At 44.9% G+C, this 20,008-nt stretch overlaps 1 protein-coding gene across 1 annotated transcript in view; it reads left to right on the top strand.

Moving 5' to 3' along the window:
• Nucleotides 1–7,169: 7,169 nt before the first annotated feature.
• LOC119354550 (valine--tRNA ligase, chloroplastic/mitochondrial 2-like) overlaps nt 7,170–20,008 on the top strand; it is a 22,228-nt gene continuing 9,389 nt past the window's right edge. Inside the window, 16 exon segments of the mRNA XM_037621269.1 lie at nt 7,170–7,475; nt 7,572–7,656; nt 8,472–8,598; nt 9,579–9,662; nt 10,043–10,137; nt 11,097–11,188; nt 11,688–11,741; nt 15,440–15,492; nt 15,676–15,743; nt 16,052–16,127; nt 16,623–16,706; nt 17,488–17,636; nt 18,012–18,129; nt 18,215–18,331; nt 18,865–19,085; nt 19,965–20,006. Of these exon segments, the coding sequence (XP_037477166.1) occupies nt 7,343–7,475; nt 7,572–7,656; nt 8,472–8,598; nt 9,579–9,662; nt 10,043–10,137; nt 11,097–11,188; nt 11,688–11,741; nt 15,440–15,492; nt 15,676–15,743; nt 16,052–16,127; nt 16,623–16,706; nt 17,488–17,636; nt 18,012–18,129; nt 18,215–18,331; nt 18,865–19,085; nt 19,965–20,006 (1,598 nt within the window). The 5' untranslated portion in view covers nt 7,170–7,342.

Here is a 20,008-nt window from a genome sequence, read left to right as displayed (position 1 = left end):
AGGAAGTCCACTTCCGGAGGGTGCCAATTCCTTGGTTGCTCTTTGGTAAGTTGGTCTTCCAAAAAGCAAAGTTGTGTGTCTCTCTCGTCCACTGAGACGGAGTATGTTGCCGCCGGCAGTTGTTGTGCTCAACTCCTATGGATGAGGCAAACTTTAAAGGATAACAGTGTCACTTGTGACAAAGTGCCTCTTTGGTGTGACAATGAAAGTGCCATCAAGATCTCTCTCAACTCGGTGCAACACTTCAAGATGAAGCATATTGAGATTCGGTATCACTTCATCCGGGATCACATTAGGCGAGGAGAGATCGAGCTCAACTATGTCAACACTCATGACAACCTTGCAGATATTTTCACGAAGCCCTTGGATGAAGCAAGATTTCACGAGTTAAGGCATGAGCTAAATATCATTGATTCGAGCAATGTGGCTTGAACCCTTGCACACCCCACCACGCTCATTTTGTTGTCTAGTTTAGGTGTAGGCATGGACATAGGGGGAGTGTTGTTCTCTCAATGAACTCTCCCTCCCCCCATTATGCATAAATTGATCAAGTCTTTCACTTTAGCCATTGTTGATGGTACTTGTGCTTCAAAGACGAGTTTTGGTCATGGGCCCAAGGTTAAAATCTTCGCGGCGCCATACCTTTTGACTCAAACATAGGTGGCCTCGGCCACCGCCCTCTTTTGAAGAGGTGTGTCTTGGTCGTTTTGCTGGTGTGCTCTTTTTCTTGCCGTTTTTGTCGTTCCTTCGAGCAAAAGCCGTGTTGGTTTGGTTGCCATGGCGTGCTGGGCGGTACTATCGCTGGTGGTGCGCGGTACTACCGCTCATGAGCGGTACTACCGCCCCCCAGCACGGTACTACCGCTGAGGGACGGGACCCGGGGGATAAGTCGGGGTAGGGGGAGGTTTCTTCTCCCCCATACCCATTTACTTTGCCCCCTCTTTCCTCTTCCTCTCTCCAGCCTCCTCTCACCGCGGGAGGGCTCCGGCGGATCTCCGTCTCCGGGGCGTCCCTCTCCATTTCCTTTGGTGGAGTCGATCCCCACCCCGTTCTCTTGCCATGGATGTCGGTATTGCCCCCGTTCCTTCTTTCCTTTTGTCTCGTTTTCAGATCTTGTTTCTTAAGGGCAATGGTGGTTGCATCTCTAGATTTTTGGCTAAATCTAGGCTTGAGTTGGTTGGAGAAGGCAACTAGACTATCTCGATTAGATTTTGGTAGGAATATTTTTGAATTTGGCAGGCCGGTAGTGCCAGATCTGACCACGGTAGTAAGAAACCGCTGTTTCTCCGCCTCGTGCTGTAGGAAACTGCTGTTTCTCCGCCTCGAGCAGTACTACCGCTCTCGTTGGAGCGGTACTACCGCTTGACCTCGAGCGGTACTACCGCTCTCCTTGGGGCGGTACTACCGCTTGGGGCGGTACTACCGCGGGCATGCCACGGTACTACCGCTGCATGCCAGATTCCATCATATTCCTGCCTTACCTTGATCTTTTTGTTGTGTTTGTTGGCTTATGCTCGTTCTTTCTGGTTGTTTTGCATGTTCTTGTGTTTGGCTCCAGGTGATGACCAGTCCGAGCAGCAAGGTCGCCATATCAACCCCGGGCGTGCTTCATCAAAACGCTACCGCACCTCAGAGCCAGCCGGTGGTTCCTCGAGCACCCAACCACCTCCAGCAAGTGCATATGCAAGTGTTCCTCCACCTCCTCAGCAATCGAAGTGATCCGCCAACAAGCCAAAAGGGAAGACTGTGACTGAGATGACCAACAAGGAGTTTTGGGAGAAGCGTCGCCGCAACCCCTATGCGGTGGACCAAGAACCCACTTTGGTCAACCGCCCGTTCCGGAACCGTTTTCAGTTTGCCATCTACTTTGATGTGATCAAGGCCAAGAAGAATCTGTTTGTTGATGTTCGCTCCATTGACACTGATGCTATGGAGAAGGACCCGGAGTACTTTGGCGAAGCACTTCAGATGTGCACTCAGCTGAATATTCTCAGGATCATGCAATTCAACAAGGATTTCGATGCGGATTTGGTGGCTCAATTCTATGCCACCGTCCATCTTGGGACCGATGGCGACATGACTCTGACATGGATGACCAATGGCAAGTTGCTTTCCGTCAAATGGAAGGCTTTCATGGAGTTACTTGATGTGGTGGATACCGGGCTTGAGACTCCTGTCGGTTTCCGCCCTCACCGCAATGCTACGTCCACCCACAAGCAAGCCCTTTGGCCCTACTGCACTGTGAAAGTTCACCCAGTAACTGGGAAGAAGACCTATGAGCTGTCTCCATATCTGGACATTCTTCATCGCATCTTCCATGAGACTCTCTTCCCTCGGATCGGGAATCTGGATATGGTCCACTCTTACCTCGTGGACATGCTCCTTTTCTGTCAGCATGAGAAGGAAGCAAGCACTGGACAGAGCCTGGATATTTCTCATGTCATGTGGTCTGAACTTCTCTCTGTCGCGTCTGAGCGCAAGTGCCCTATATATGGCCCTTTCATCATGAGGCTCATTGAGAGGGCCTGGGCACAGACTTATCCCGGAGTGTTGCTAGAAACTAGAGACTTGGTTTCTCATGAGATCAAGCGCCTGAGGAAGAAGGACAATTGGTCCACCCCGTCTGCTGCTGCTGCCACAGGGGGTCCGTCTGCTGCTGCTGCCATGGGAGATCCGCCTGCTACTGCTGCTGCCATGGAGACCGAGGGTGGGGCAGCCACTGATGATCACGAGGAGGATATTGGCCCCTCTAGTGCTGAACCCTCATGGGCGAAGAAGCTTAAAAACAAGTTGAAGAAGCTTTTCTGCATGGAGTCTCATGGTCAATACATGACTCATGTGGCGGAGAAGCATGCTAGGATGCGCCACAAGGAGCTCATGCGTCAGTTGGGAGCGACATTTGCCAGTGGTTCTGAGGGACAGATCACTGAAGAGGAGGAGTGGATTCATCAGCACTGCCCTTGGACCGACTCCGATGCCGAGCAGTTTTCGACCCACGATGAAGATGCAGAGATGTGATGTTCGAGATCTTCTTCTTCCCATCACCTGGAGTCGTAGCGTCACTCTTTGCCCTTTTTGGTATCTCGCTGCCAAAGGGGGAGAGAGTGTAGGGATTTGTGTTGTTGTCGTGCTTTGAGTTGTCTTGTGGTTTCTTGTGTGTTCTCTCGGTGTCTTTTTTTGGTTTGGTTTGGTGTGGGACCTAAGTTCTAGACATATGGTGTGAGACATATGCTCCCTATCGCTACCTTTTTACTTTTGTCTATTCAGAGTACTGTAGTTTATTATGAGATGCATGCTTGTCCTGTTTATTCTCTTCTCTCATATATCTTGTGCTTAGTATTGTTGGACTATAAAATATAGGGGGAGTGTTGATCCGAATGTGTGTGTCTTGCCATATCTAGGTGCACACATTCTGGGGGAGCCCGTCTATATTTTTTAGTTCTTAGTTTTCTTCGTTTTATTTCTTTTCCTTGCGCAAATCCCTAGTTGTCATCAATCCACCAAAAAGGGGGAGATTGTTACGGCATATCTCTCTCAAGGTAGTTTTGGTGATTGATGACAACATGTTTGCGGACTAATCTTGTGCTTTGAATAATTCATAGATTCTCCCCTGACACGAGACGCTTTCTTCCCCTCGGAGTGTATTTCAAGACGGTGTAGCTCTTTCGTCTCTTTCTCGGTGGACTAGTTGCGTAGAGGGCACCATACTATCAAGAGGGGGTCCGCTGGGGTATTGCATGGGTGGAATCATCACGTACACATCAGCTTCTCACCCTCCGAGCTTTTTCATTCCATTGTAGAGTTCTCTCCTCTCTTCCTTGTCCTGTCTGGGTCCAAGCGGTAGTACCGCGCAACCCAGCGGTAGTACCGCTGAGGAGCCACAAGCGGCAGTACCGCTCCACAGCGGTAGTACCGCCCGTGGCTCCACAGCAGTAGTACCACTAGGGTGCCTCGCACCTCCGCCTCGTCCCCATCATCTTTGGAGAGATTCTCTCTCTCTCTCTCTCTCTCTCTCTCTCTCTTGCGCCCCAGCGGTAGTACCGCACTGCCGGCGGTAGTACGGCCGAAGGGTCACAAGCGGCAGTACCGCTCCACAGCGGTAGTACCGCCCGTGACCCCGCTGCCGTAGTACCGCTGGGCAGTCTGGCTCCTACCGCCTCGATTCGAGAGGTCTTTTTCTCGTGTCGGGTTTTGCGGCACTAGTCGCGGTTGTAGAGGCGGTAGTACCACCCCTACCACCGCGGTAGTACCGTGGTTGGGTCCTTTCCTACTAGTCTCCTCTGCGCAGCAGTGCCGCTGGCTGGCGTGGCAGTACCGCTGTCCTGGCGGTAGTACCGCCCCCTCTCAGCGGTAGTACCGCCCTGTGCGGGGCTGGTTGGTGGGGGGCAATGGTTGGATTGTTGCCCCCACTATAAAAGGGAGTCCCCTTCTTCTCTTTGACCTACCTCTTCCTCCCCCAAACTCCATTTATTGCTCAAGCTCCATTAAATGCTCCAAGCTCCATTTTCGCCCGATCTATCTCTCTAGCCAATCAAACTTGTTGATTTGCTCGGGAGTGGTTGAGAAGGCCCCGATCTACACTTCCACCAAGGGATTTTCCATTCCCCCACTCATCCCTAGCGGATCTTGTTACTCTTGGGTGTTTGAGCACCCTAGACGGTTGAGGTCACCGCGGAGCCATAGTCCATTGTGGTGAAGCTTCGTGGTTGTGTTGGGAGCCTCCGATTAAGTTGTGGAGATTGCCCCAACCTTATTTGTAAAGGTTCGGTCGCCGCCTTCAAGGGCACCAATAGTGGAATCACGGCATCTCACATTGTGTGAGGGCGTGAGGAGAATACGGTGGCCCTAGTGGCTTCTTGGGGAGCATTGTGCCTCTACACCGCTCTAACGGAGACGTACTTCCCCTCAAAAGGAAGGAACTTCAGTAACACATCCTCGTCTTCACCGGATCCACTCTTGGTTATCTCTTACCTTTACTTGTGCAAGCCTTGTAGTGTTACTTCTCTTGCTTGCTTGTATGCTTGTTGTTATTGCATCATATAGGTTGTTCACCTAGTTGCACATCTAGACAACCTACTTTGATGCAAAGTTTAATTTGGTAAAGAAAAGCTAAAAATTGGTAGTTGCCTATTCACCCCCTCCTCTAGTCAACCATATCGATCCTTTCAGAGACAACCCGGAAGTTTTAGAGAGTCATTTATTTCTGTTGAGTACTTTATGTAGTTTAAAAACAAAAAAAATAAAGAGGGGAACCTTAAACTTTTCGAAAAGGAAAGTGAAAGTTAGAGAGACAAACATTGTTGAAGTGGGGGAGCTCCTTGAACTTTGTTCATGCTCACGGAAACTTTGTGAATCTTGATTACAGAAACTTTTCAACAAAAATAATTATCCCCTTGTACAATTCCATTGTATTATAAAAATTAATGTGCCAAGATTTGCCTTTAGGATGTTTACATTGCTTGTTGGTTTGTACGGTGCAAGACAGAAATTTTGGCTGTATTGCGCGATTTTACATTTTTTACTGGAAGGTCAAACGGAACTTTTTGCAGTGTCTTTCTATACATTTTTTTTGTTTTTCCTAATTTTTTCAGAATTTTGGGAGTACTATAAGTATGGTGAATGTTCAGATTACTACAGACTGTCCTGTTTAAGACAAATTCTGTTTTTGATACATAGTTTGCTTGTTTTGATGAAACTATCAATTTCTATCAGTGGATTAAGCCATGAGAAAGTTATATTACAGTAGCTACAATGCAAAAACAAAATATAGATTGGTTTGCAACAGTACTTAAAGTAGTGATTTGCTTTATTATACTAATGGATCTTACTGAACTTTCTGTTAAATTTTGTGTGATTGAAGTTTTCAAGTTTTGGAAGAGATCATGATGGATGAAGGAATAAGGAGTGGCAAGAGCCTAAGATTAAGGATGCCCGAGGCACCCCAAGGAAATATTCAAGGACTCACAAGCAACCAAGCTTGGGGATGCCCCGGAAGGCATCCCCTCTTTGTTCTAACAATCATCGGTAATGCACCAAGCAAGCTGCTCCCTCGACCTCTCATCCCAAACCCTCCACCTCCTTGCCCTTTCCTATGGAGTATGAAGTTTTCTCGGGGGGCAGGGCTCGCCATGACATCGTCGTCCACCTTCTGCATAGAGGATCACCCCACCTATGAATCGGAATTCATGACTTTTATCTCCTCCCTGAATCCCATCCCCAGGCTTTCCCCAAATCATTTCAAATTTGCGTACATATGATTGTAAAATGCGAAATATTTTTTACATATATGAAAAGTTTTTGTTTGTCTTCCTACTATCTATGCTTATTTTTCATCTTTGTTATCATACTTTTTACAATGTGGTTTGGGCCTAAATACTACATCTACTCATGCTTAATACCAATGACATTAACACATGGACAAATCTTCTTTACAATCACAGGGTGCTTTCAGGCGAACCAACACAATCTCATGCAGATGTAAATGTTTGGAGAAATAGTAGGGTAGAAAATTCCTACAACCACACTAGATTTGGTTTGTTACTTAACCATGTTCCATACTAAAACACTTAATTCCTTTTTCCTTACAAAGGTGAGCACTTACAAATCTCCTGGCAGTAGCAATTCAACAAGTCGATCTAGGCGTGAGAGGCCTATTATATTTGTTTTGCACGTATTTGTTGAACCTCATGGTCATGTCCATTAAGAATTAAGCCAAATTTTCAGCACTAATTTGTGTTTATTTCTCAAAATTTAGATTGTAAGATCTTGCTATGACCGTCATGCAAAGCAAATGGGTTTCACCATTTCTCTTAGTGTAAGTCATTGGTATGCATTGATCCACTACCCTCCTCATTGTAAATCACAACAGAATATTCTTCAAATCCTCTAAAATCGAGTAAATGGATCAATGTTAACTTTTCTGGGCTGTAATGTGTTAGTCTAATAAATATCACACATTACCGATTTCCCTTTTTTCATATGTTTGTAAATCTCTGCTGACTTTTCTGCCGCAAAGCGGCGTCATCCTCTAGTTGATATACATGTGATGTTATTTCCTATGATTTTTCTGTCCTTTAAATATTCCTTTTCTATATATGATGTAGCAGTATTCTTCTATTTTTTTTTGATAATATAAATTCATTCATTGCTATACTTTGCTAGTCATCGTCCCATCCGTTTGCGCCACCGCCCTCCGCTCCCCACGGCGCCGTGCACCGCCACGCTCCCGCGTTATCCTCTTCCAAATCCAAACCCAAACCCCTCGAGCTCACCTGCTAGTCTAGGGTTTTTCGCCGTTGCCACCCCACCAGCACCGCTAGCCGGGCGGCGCGCGCAGGCTCTAATGGCGCTTGCAGGCCCCTCCCACCTCCTGTCCTCCTCCTCAACCCTCCTCCGCCGTCTCAACCCGCTGCTCTTCTTCGCCCACCGCCGCCCGGCGTGGACCCCGCGCCGCGCCGCCCACAGGTTCTGCGCAGGTACCGGCAGTGCTCCCCAGTTCTCGGTTTCGTTCAGCTGGCGTGAAATCCTGTGAGACTGTCTTGTGCATTGATTGGGTCTGGTTCACGTTGCAGCAGTTGTCTCTGAGAGGGATGTGTTCACCTCCCCTGAAGTCGCTAAGTCGTTCGACTTCACCAGCGAGGAGCGGATTTATAAGTGGTAATTCAGCGTCTCTGCTACGAGTTAACTCGCTTGATTGCTTGGTGATCCATTTATGCTCGTTCTCATGTGGGCATGATAAGTACATGATTCAGCCAGCAATTTTGGCAAAGCTTGCAATTCCATTTACGTCCTGCTACATGCAATGAAGTTGAGGGATGACATTTTAGTTGGTATTGGTAGTATGGAAATGTCTAAAGAGACCGAGACACACAAATGTATAGTTAGTTGTCCAACTTTGAGCTATCACTGATTTTCAGACATTTCTTGCGTACCAGTCCGTTGATAGTAGCCGCATCGTGGGTGCTGGCTTTGGACAAGATTGCCAAATCGTTCTGTTACCAGGGAAGAACTAACTGCCGTTCTCTGTACTGACTGTACATTGCTCGCTTATGTATAGCTGTAGTTAGCAAGTCAAAGGAGATGCAAAGTTGACAAGTCATACTTGTACGATGTGCTATGGAATTTAGAACCACTTCTCTTTATATGTGTTAAATTTGGATCTCATGATATATTGTTCTGCACATAAATCTTGAATCATACAGAGGAAAATTTCCATGATCCAATCAGGAACTTAAAGTTAACCTAACTACTGATAGAGAAGTATGTTTCAACTCCCATTGGATTGGCGTTACAACCTAGGTTGAAGACTACTAGCTTAATAATCTAGTTATTTGATTCAAGTATATTGTTCAATGAATTGAGTTGAATAAATTTTATTTTATTTTGCTTACTCTCCCTCCTGTCTCAGTATAAATTATTTTTCGAACCACACATAACTTCTCCTAAACTATTTGATGTTTCAATTTTCATAGGTGGGAATCTCAAGGATTCTTTAAGCCTAACTTCGACCGTGGAGGCGATCCATTTGTCATTCCTATGCCACCTGCAAATGTGACTGGATCATTGCATATGGGTCATGCTATGTTTGTTACCCTTGAGGTAGGGTGATTCAATTCCCTAAGACTCTTGTGTTCTTATGTTGGCTAACTATATGCTGATTTACAAGCAATAAATTTGTTTTTACACCGTATTACGATCTTCTATAGTACGTTAGCTTTGTTGATTTGTTGTATCCTGATACTCTCTCCACACTGTACCTTGAAATAACTTGCATGTTAGACTTGAGCATAAGCTTTGATGGATTTACCTAGCGAGGTGGATCTATTTCTTACTCCCTCAGTCCCATATTAGTTGTCGCTCAAACGGATGAATCTGGCACTGAAGTACGCCTAGATAGTAGATACATCCATTTCAGCGAGAACTAATGTGAGACGGAGGGAGTATAAGACAAGCCATGTTTCCAAGGTACTAGTTACTAATTGTGTCACGCAAAGTAAAATAAACATTGGTCGCTGCTGCTGCATTAAGCAGAAGTGATGGTAGAAGTCTGTGTAGAATAATATCTTGAATGATGTGAACTAGGGTGTTACAGTTAAACTAGCCTGTTTAAGTCAATTCTGTGTAGTCTGTATTCTTAGGCCCTGTTTGGTTCGGCTGTGGATTTCTAAAAGCAGCTGTGAAAAATCTGCTGTGAAAAAGACGTAGGTCATTTGGCAAACCAGCTGATACAACTTTTTCAGATTTTAGCCCGCAGCGGAATCAGATTTTGGAAAGCACGTCCTGGGCTGCTTCCGTTTTTGGTTCAGATTTTGGCAGCGGATTTCTGGAATCGGATTCTGCTGGGTTCGCCCTTTGGTTCAGATTCTGCTGCGTGGCAGCGGAATCCGTCGATAAAAGCTGAACCAAACAGGGCCTTAGATAGTCACCCTCCACAGGGTGCTTAACATTGCATTTTTAAGGTTCCAAGATCACTAATCCACATATACAGCTCAAAATAGTAAAGCTCAGATTCCCCCCATCATTCTGGGATCAATTATTTTTCTGACTAACAGTATCCCCCTTTTCATTAAGTAACTCAGGATATAATGATAAGGTATTTCCGTATGAAAGGGAGGCCTGCACTTTGGATACCTGGTACCGACCATGCTGGGATTGCAACTCAGGTTTGTATTCCTGCACACTTGATATGTATTCGACACAAAGTTTTAAAAAAGCGTTAGACGTTAAATTGTGCGTTTTGCCACCACTTTTCTGACCAAAGTGCTTGCTTAAGCGCAATTATGCGCACATTATGGAGGTCCTGGGTTCGACGTGGTTTCTCTGCATTGCACTGTGCAGGGGTAAGGTTTGCCTCATATAATCCTTCCCCAGACCCCACCTGGTGTTGGATCTTCTAGCACTGGGTCTGTCCTCTTTTAAGCACAATTAAGCGCTAGGTCTTTTGTTATTGCCTAGTTTTTTTTAACTATATGATTCAACATTGCGTTCAAGACTTGGTGCAGTAATTGGCTGATTTTTATTTTCAACTTTCATTGCATTTCAGTTAGTTGTGGAAAAGATGTTAGCTGCTGAAGGCATCAAAAGAGCAGATCTTACCCAGGAGGAGTTCACTAAAAGAGTTTGGGAGTGGAAAGAGAAGTCAGTCCTTTTTCTGAATCCAGTCTAGTTTGTGTACACTGTTTTCTTATGCACTCAGAGGTTTTGTCCTCTTGCTGATTTGAAGCAATCCTTTCTTCTTCTCTTTTTTACAAGAGTTAAGCATCCTTGCTTAATTACCTGGATTTACTATAAACCATACATTTCTGAACTTTCTACCCAGGTGATTTCCTCTTTCTGAATATGGTTGGTCAACACCCTCACTGCATCCTATGTGCGTTTGCGCATGCATCTCACAAGCATTATGCTCTATTTTCTTTGTTCTTTGCTGTCTTCTGGTATTGTTAATACAAATTTTGGGTTCTGTCTGTCATAATAATTGGAAATTAAACTACCATGAATGGCGAGGAACAATAGAGAGATGGAAAATAAAAATATAATCAGAAGTTAAACCACTTCTAGATACTTCTACTCCAGTTTAGTATTTGTTTTCTTGCTTAGCTTTAGCTACAGTTTTCTAGAATCTCCTAGCTATGAGTAGAATGCTAAATCTTAATTAAGTAATGTTTTCTACAGTGTTCTAGCCATAAGTAGAAGTTGAGGTGTGAAGGCTTCCCAAAGCCTATAAATAGAGGTCCTCACCTCTAGTTTGTAACCGGACTATGTACACCGCTACCTAGAACTTAGTGTTCTTATCTAAGATCTTGGACTAGATCTTGTGCTTTAGGAGTTTTGGATTGAACTCCTGCTGCCATATTGATCTATATTCGCCTCTAGATCGATATCTTGCGCATCATGTTGAAGTAGTTCCTTCGTAACAGCAAGGTGGAGTTGTTCCTCCACAACCTTGTTCTGCTGCAATGATGAACATGTGATGAAAGATTATTCTGGTCGATTTATTCATTCCAGAAGGTTGCATTTTTAAAGTTCGTTGTAATGCTGAACTTTCATTGCTTCAATGTGGCTAGTTTGTTTTTTATTCTGAACACTTCCCCTTTCAGGTATGGGAGCACAATCACTAATCAGATTAAGCGGTTGGGTGCATCTTGTGATTGGACCCGTGAATGCTTCACGCTAGATGATCAACTAAGTCGTAAGTGTCAACTGTCGTTTTCCATTGCAAATGATGATTGGACCTGTGTTTCATGGCATTACCTTGCGGAATTACTAGCTTGTTTCTGAGTTTTAGGATTTCTTACGTGGTTATATTTTAGCTTTCTTCTTCTGCAATTGTGAGGTCACATGGTTGCATCCATAAATTTCGTTCTGTTGATAGACTTGCATTTAATCAGGATCACGGTGATGGTATAGGGTATCTAAGTCTTGTTTTGGCTTATGACTGTGATTTCATTATGAATGAGAGTGACAGCTATTTGATGTCGAACCAAAGCACTCCCATCCTTTGCCTGCCAGATCTGAACTTTTTTATGCAATTTATGTACACTAGTGATTTGACCTAACCTTTTTTTCAATCGAACCATCAGGACATGATGTTGTGATAGTGATGTTAGGTTGCTCCCTCGAGCTCAATGTTAGAACCATGTGGTTATCTTTACAACTGAACTCAGTGTTTTCCCCCTTCTGTTTTGCAGATGCAGTTGTTGAAGCATTCATTAGGCTTCATGAAAAAGGACTTATATATCAAGGTATTATAATTAAACATGGCTACATGTTCTATTACAAGAAGTAGGTGAATGCACATCATCTTGAGTAATGTGCTCTTGTTGAGTTTGATATCCTGTTTACTATTTTCAAATCTCTTGGTGTGTCCCCAACTTTTGCCTGGTAATAGTTTCTAGTCGACTATATTAACATACTTATTACTGGTTGATTTAATACCATTTGCTTCAGTTGATTTAGGGTAGTGAACACAGATGCACTTGTATGAAGTGGGGGGTGACAATAGTTTGTCCTGTATATGTTTTTCTATTCTTGTTACATTGTCAGTAACAAACTTACCTCACTACTTTCATAAATTATTCGGGGCCGTTACAAGCTTTACTCTCAAAGTGTATCAAGTATATTTTTTGTTAGTTATTATAGCTGATTGGATAGTTAATTAGTTATGTGGCGGAAGAATGTTGCTCTGGATGTGAAGACTCTTGGTTTTCTAGTCAGCTTTCTTCAGCAACCAGAAGTTCTATAACTTTATGAGTCAGAAATTCAGTTGGTTGATTTAAAAAAATCCATCAGGCCACAAGTGAGTGGCTGTAGTTCTGGATAGGAATGCAAATTGAGTGGGCTGGGCCTGCTCACTGACCTGTCCTAGTTATTTTACTTGACCACTAATAGGAGGGCCGTGTGCATAATTTAGTGGGAAGCAAGCCACCATTATTTTACTTCCATCACCAATTGTATCGTGGTACTTTTTGCATAAAGTAATTTATATGTTCTTTGGTGAGACAATACAAATATGTTTGCATTTTGCAGCTTATAGCATCCAGTTTTATGTTACACAACATATTCGCTGTAACCATCCTCAGATGAGGATCATATTTACTGATCAAAACAGCATACCTGCCAAATGGCAACTTATGGTGCAAGCACCATCCAACATAGTAAAACAGGATTCATACTCTGACGGTTGAGGGCGCCACTCTAACCGACCAAGCAGACTTGGCCGCGGCGGCGTTCGCGCTCTTCGACTCCCTGCTAGGGACAGATCACCCCCGGGATTGCGCCCTCAACCTCGAGGACCTCATCGCGCCATCCAACCTCGACGACCTGGACGCCCCCTTCAGCGAAGACGAGATATGGCAAGCTGTCAAGCGACTGTCGGCGCACAAGGCGCCCGGCCCAGACGGCTTCACCGCAGGGTTCCTGCGCTCCTGCTGGCCTATCGTGAAGCATGACCTTGTCCGCGTCTTCTAGCAGCTATATGCGCTACGAGGAAGGGGATTCAGCTGCTTGAACCAAACCTGCTTACGCTGATTCCAAAGCGAGCTGACGCAGCCGGGCTGGGGGATTACAGGCCCATTAGCCTAATCCATCTCGTCGCGAAGATCTTCGCAAAGGTGCTGTCCCTTCGACTAGCACCCAAGTTGAACGAGCTAGTCAGCCCCATCCAGAATGCTTTCATCCCGGGACGAAGCCTTCACGACAATTTCGTGCTTATCCGCCAATCGGCGCGCCTTCTTCATCAGCTGGGCGCCCCGCGCATCCTCCTGAAGCTGGACCTTGCGCGGGCATTTGACTACATGTCATGGACGTTTCTATTCGAGGTCTTGCGCCGGTATGGCTTCAACGATCGCTTCCTTGGTTGGCTTGCTACTCTCCTGTCGTCGGCAAGCACAAGGGTTCTCCTCAACGGCATGTCGGGACCCGCGATCTGGCACCGCTGTGGGCTTCGTCAAGGCGACCCTGTGTCACCACAACTCTTTGTGCTTGCTGTCGACACATTGGGGCGCCTCTTCCGTCGCGCGGCTGAGCTCAAAGTCCTGCAGCAACTGCACCCTCGCCGCACGCTCCCCGTCCTTTCGCTGTACGCGGACGATGTCATACTCTTCTGCTAGTCCACGACACACTCGCCGTCCGAAAAATCCTGCAGCTATTTGGCCGGGCGTCAGGCCTTCGGGTCAACTTCCTGAAGAGCACGGCTACGATGATCAGATGTGACGGCGACATGGCTGCCCCGGCCATCGCCAACCTTGGCTGCCCAATCGCGGCGCTGCCCAGCACCTACCTGGGGATCCCACTCACCCTTGGACCCCCATCCGCTGCACAGCTGCAGCACCTCGGCGACAAGACCGCTGGCAAGCTCCCCACCTGGAAGGCGCACCTCATGAACAAGGCCGGACGCCTTGCCTTTGTGAAATCGGTGCTGAGTGCGATCCCCATTCACCAACTTCTGGTGCTCGCGCCGCCAAAAAAGATCCTCAAACTCCTCGAAAAAATCCAACGAGGATTCCTATGGGCTGGCCGCACCAAGGTGCACGGCGGCAACTGTCACGTCAACTGGCAACGCGTCTGCCGCCTGACCCGGCTTGGTGGGCTCGGGGTGCACGACCTGGAGCGCACGGGCTTGGCCTTGCGCACCAGATGGCTTTGGTTCGCCCGCACGGACGACAACAGGGCATGGTCTGGCCTCGACCTTCAATTCACTGCTGCGGAGCGCGCCTTCTTCTTCACGCCCACAACCATGATCCTTGGCGACGGCCAGCGTGCGCTGTTCTGGGAAGACCGTTGGCTCAACGGGCGCGCCATCTTGGAAATAGCACCACAACTGCACGCCCTCATCCCCAAACACCGTCGCAAGAGCAGGACGGTGGCAGACGGTCTGAATGCGCACCAATGGACATCGGACATTCAGGGAACCCTTGGCATCCGCGAGATCGGCCAATACCTGCTTACTTGGCATGCGATCGAGCACATCAGACTCACTGTCGAGCCGGATCGCCTGCATTGGAAGTGGAACGCGGCAGGTACCTGCACAGCCCAGTCCGCCTACCTTGCCACCTTCCATGGCTCGACCTCCTGCCCTGCTTGGAAGCTCACCTGGAAGGGCTGGGCGCCCCCGCGTGTGAAATTCTTCCACTGGCTTGCCCACCTGGGACGTTGCTGGACAGCCAACCGCCTTGCTCGCCGCGGACTGCCGCACCCTCCTCGCTGCCCGCTTTGTGACCAAGCGCCTGAATCAATCCAGCACCTAATCCTGGAATGCCCCTTCTCCAAGCAAGTGTGGCACGAGATATTGTCCTGGCTGCGCTTGACATGCAGCGTGCCCTCCAGCGAGGGATCCCTATCAGAGTGGTGGCGCTCGGCGTGGCGAAACACGCCGAAACCCATGCAAAAAGGCCTTACCACCGCAACCCTGCTGATCCCTTGGATGACCTGGAAGCATCGCAACGACTGCGTGTTCAACGGCGCAACCCCATCGATCAACTCACTGATGGCACGGATCAAGGACGAAGCCAAGCTCTGGGCAAGGGCTGGAGCCCGTGGCCTGCGTGCCATCCTCCCTCAAACCTGGGACGTCCACTGATTTATGACTGTAATCGTATCCACTGATTTATGACTGTAATCGTTCCTCTTAGGAGGCTGTAACAAACTTATCTTTTCAATACAAAGAAACGCAAGCCTTTTGCGTTTTCTCAATTTTTTTTCATGTGTTTTGCTTTAGCACATGCGAATTATGTTTTTTTTGGGTATATGCTTGGATGAATTTATGTTGAGGATGGCCTCATGCTTGTGATCCCATTCTTGTGTAATTTTTTCTTGTTGGACAGGGATTTAGGAATTCTTAATCTTTTGATTTGTTTTTTTTTCTTGTTTACATTTTAAATTTAGGGACTTACCTTATGTAACTTTGGTATGTATTGGTTGATTCATTGTATTTCCTTTTCAGGATCTTATTTGGTCAACTGGTCTCCTAACCTGCAGACTGCAGTATCTGACTTAGTATGTGAAGAGATTACTTCTTTTTTAACTAGTACATACATACATATATCTGCACAACTATATAATTTAAACCAAAAGGAAAATTGGGTGATTCTGCATGGGAGATCTGAAACTTCAATACTTCATGGATGATCATACGTGAGCCAATCAAATATTTGATTCTATAATGTTTTGTATTATTAGGAAGTTGAATACTCTGAAGAACCTGGCTATTTGTACTATATGAAGTATCGTGTTGCTGGTGGATCGAGGTACATATTTTTACATTCTTAATTGTGCTCGTCTAACATCTAATAATTATTCGATGTGAATTATCATTAAATAATCAATGATGTCGTCACACATATTGCTGACTGTATTTACAGCCAAGTGTGTGCTTGTGTTACCACCAGTTCTTTTTTATTTTGGCTCTCTGTTGTGATGTTTAAGTGAACATTTTTCATGAGAATGAGTATCCTGATATACATTATATTTTGCATTCTAACATGAGGAATCCAGCAAATATGATTGATACAGTTTAATGCTTAGCATTGCTTACACATTGAAATTTGTGGGGCAGGGATGATTTTATGACTATTGCGACAACACGACCTGAGACTCTATTTGGTGATGTTGCGATTGCTGTTAACCCAGAGGTATGATCTTTTTAGTGTTCTGCAGTAAACATAAGTAGTGCTGATAGGAGCTGGGTTCCTACCGGGTCTAGCTCGTAGGTTGTAGGGGTGGAAGGGGGCTTGGCGTGGAGGAAGGCGAGGTCGCCGGCGCTGGGGCGCCGTCGTGCGAGAGAGATAGAGGGCGCAGGAGGCGGCGGCTAGGGTTAGGTCTCCCGGCTCCCTTCAGGAAGCCGAGCAAATATAATTGCTTCTGCTTAACTTCAAACGAGTCCTTACATGAGTTTATATAATCTCCAAATACGATAACTGGGCTAAGCCCCTAATAACGAAAAGATAACTGGGCCAGGCCCCCAACTGCCTGGGCTGTAGTATATGCCGGCCATAACAAGTACGTTGTAAGACATTTTATTGTCTTCTGTTGCAACCTATGCTATAACTACATTGAGCTATTTTATTTCTCAAAGAAATTGGATTTGGTAAACCATCTTTATTTTAATTTTTTAATTGACAATGCAGGATGAGCGCTATGCAAAATATGTTGGAAAATTGGCTATTGTACCCTTGACATTTGGGAGACATGTTCCTATCATTGCTGATCGGGTAAGCATGAAACTATTGTTTTCGTTAGTACTCCCTCCATTCCAAAATATAGTGCGCCCGCGCTTCCCGAGGTCCAACTTTGACCATAAATTTAACCAACGAGACCGACTGCGGCGGGAGAAAAAAATTATATAATTGAAAACTTCTTTTGAATACGAATTCACTGGTATAACTTTTGCTCCCGCCGCAGTCGGTCTCGTTGGTTAAATTTATGGTCAAAGTTGAAGCACGGGAATAGAGGAAGCACTATATTTTGGAACGGAGGGAGTATTTTCTATATTTCTAGCAATTTCAGATAGGATATTGTGAGATTAATAAAATGAAGCAATGCAAAAGCACCATATTCACTAGTCAGGGCGTTCTCTCGTCATATTTATTGAGTTATAATTTATCTTGTTGCTTGCACATGCAAAGTTTACACTATCGTGTTTCAGTTGAAGCAAGGAAAACATTTATTCATCAATTCATGTAGTTACCTACTTCACCGGTATGACTATTTTTGTGGCTAAGGCAAAATTTTGCATCCCAAGCTGGCTTTTCCCTTTGCTTGATGTACGTACATGCATTCTTCTGTGCAAGTTTTTCACACTTGCATGCCCAAATTCAAAATATTTTTCCTGTGACCACATATGGTTTCTCCCTGGCTAAAAAACTTATTTCGTTGTAGTAATTGGGTCTACTTTTCTCCAGATGCAGTTGAGGGGACTGCTAAAAGAGTAGCAGGATAGTTTTCCTTGCATAGACTTTTGTTAATAGTAACTATCGTTTCTACGATTTACAGTACGTTGATCCAGAATTCGGAACAGGGGTGCTGAAGATTAGCCCTGGACATGATCAGAATGATTATCATATTGCTCGAAAGCTTGGGCTGCCAATTCTTAATGTTATGAACAAAGATGGCACATTAAATGATGTTGCTGGATTATACAGGTATAATATTTGCAAGACAATGCATGTGAAGTAACATTGTTATTTATTCTGTGGTTAATTTCTTCATGACTTGCAATTTCAGCTGCTTACAAACACATTTATGTTATTATATGTTCCTCTTTGTAAGGTGACTTGAAGTTGCTTTCGAGGTATAATACAATAGGACTTTAGCTGTTTAACACAGCTTACTGTTCTAACTTCTTTTAAGATAAAAAGGTTGGAAACACAATTTGCGGCATTGAGTTAGTACAATTAGTATAATCAGTTGATTCAACTACTGCATATGAAAAGGCAGTACTAACAGAGTTGCAGTTTGCCTGGCCTTCTGTATGCAACATGTTGATCTTAACTCCGTTTCCTCCTTTTTTTCGCCAGTGGTATGGATCGTTTTGAGGCACGAGAGAAGCTGTGGTCTGACCTTGTTGAGACTAACTTGGCAGTGAAGAAGGAACCCTATACACTTAGAGTTCCCAGATCTCAACGTGGTGGTGAAGTGTGAACCTTTTTCCTATTCTTTGTCGTATTTAAGGGCTGGTGATGTTTTTTGGCTTGATGACCCCACTTCTGTGTGATCCTAGGTCATAGAGCCCTTGATTAGTAAGCAGTGGTTTGTCACAATGGAGCCATTGGCTGAAAGGGCCCTCCATGCTGTTGAAAAAGGGCAACTCACTATTCTTCCGGAGAGATTTGAGAAGGTAATTGCATGGATCTTTCATTCTGTTCTCTAGAAAGGTAGTGGCCAAAGGAAGGGGTGGTGGGTGTTGCCGCGCTTCTCCTGGCGGTTACTTCGTAGGCCCGTAGCATTGTACCTTGGAGTGTTGGTCCAGTCCTGGGATTGTACCAAACCTTTTCCCTATCTGTCTATGCATACTTATGCATCTTCTCAAAAAAGAAAGAAAATAATGGTAGTCATCTACTGCTCAGCAGTAAGCACACCTAAAGAGCAGTAACAGAGGTGGGCAGAGCCTAACAATTTAGCCCCCTTAGGCACTTAGTCGTCAGGGCGGCGAGTGCTTGCGTTAGGTCGCTTTGCCGCCTTAAGAACAACGCTATTGTGACTGGAAGTTCTATCGGGGCTCAGCGAAACAATACATATGCCAAAGAAAGTGCTCACATATCTACACATATTTGTGTTAATTATTATTCCTGCAGAAATGAATTTTGTAATTGTCCTGTCCTGCCCACTATTTTATCCCTGCTCATTCTTTTGTGTGCTCTGCTGCTGCAGATATATAATAATTGGTTAACAAATATAAAAGATTGGTGTATAAGTAGACAATTGTGGTGGGGCCATCGGATACCAGTCTGGTACATCGTTGGAAAGAAATGTGAAGAAGACTATGTTGTTGCCAGAAATGCAGAGGAGGCACTTGCGAAAGCTCAGGAAAAATATGGAAAATCAGTTGAAATATATCAGGATCCTGATGTTCTCGATACTTGGTTCTCAAGGTTTGTCTTACTCTTCAAAATTGTGTGGTACCAATTGGTTTTCTGCAATATGGATTTGTTGATCGCTTGAATTTTTGTGAGCACTTCTTATTTAATTCAGAACATTACTTAGCATTCATCTAATGGAAATACATGCTCCTTTTCTTATTTTGCAATTGAGCACAAGTTCCGCAATACAATTTTGTTAATGAAAGACTGTAGGGGAGGCCCTGACAGCACACATTTTGTATTAATAGGAAAATATATTCACATTTCTTGGCAATTTCTTGATGTTCTGGTTTTTCTTGTTGCAACATCATGATATTGCGACACAAACATTTCGTATCACTTTCATTGTGATTGCCTCTAAAGATAATCATCAAGTTCGTCCTCAAATTCTTGGCTTTGTTCCTCACCTCTGCTTCTAAATGGTTTCTTAGCCCTCTGCTTGTGGTGCCTGCCATGTGCAATTGCAATAAGCAGGTTAATAGTTAATGTCCTTGTGTGGCCGTTCTCACAGCTCAGGGTTCTAGGCTCCAATAAAACTATGAATTCAGGCAATATATTTGACTGGACTTGCTATTCACCATGCTTTGAATTCTTTCCGAACTCCTATATTACATTTGCTTTCTTCCTTTACTTCCTACTCCCTCCGTTCCAAAATAGATGACTCAACTTTGTACTAAAGTTAGTATAAAGTTGAGTCATCTATTTTGGAACGGAGGGAGTAGTATATTACATTCTCTTTCTTACTTCAATGTCTGTATGAGCTATATTTCCAAGTATTGGAAGTAGTAAAGAACTGCACAAGTATAATCAATTTGTACATACAACTGTTACAAGTAATATAAAAAATTGCTCGTAGTTTTCTGTTTTGACTTGTTGGAAGTTATCGTGCAGTGCTTTATGGCCTTTCAGCACACTTGGTTGGCCAGATGTGTCCA

Source organism: Triticum dicoccoides, chromosome 2A, assembly GCF_002162155.2.
Source record: "Triticum dicoccoides isolate Atlit2015 ecotype Zavitan chromosome 2A, WEW_v2.0, whole genome shotgun sequence".
Lineage (NCBI taxonomy): Eukaryota > Viridiplantae > Streptophyta > Magnoliopsida > Poales > Poaceae > Triticum > Triticum dicoccoides.
This window is presented reverse-complemented; position numbering and strand designations above follow the sequence as displayed.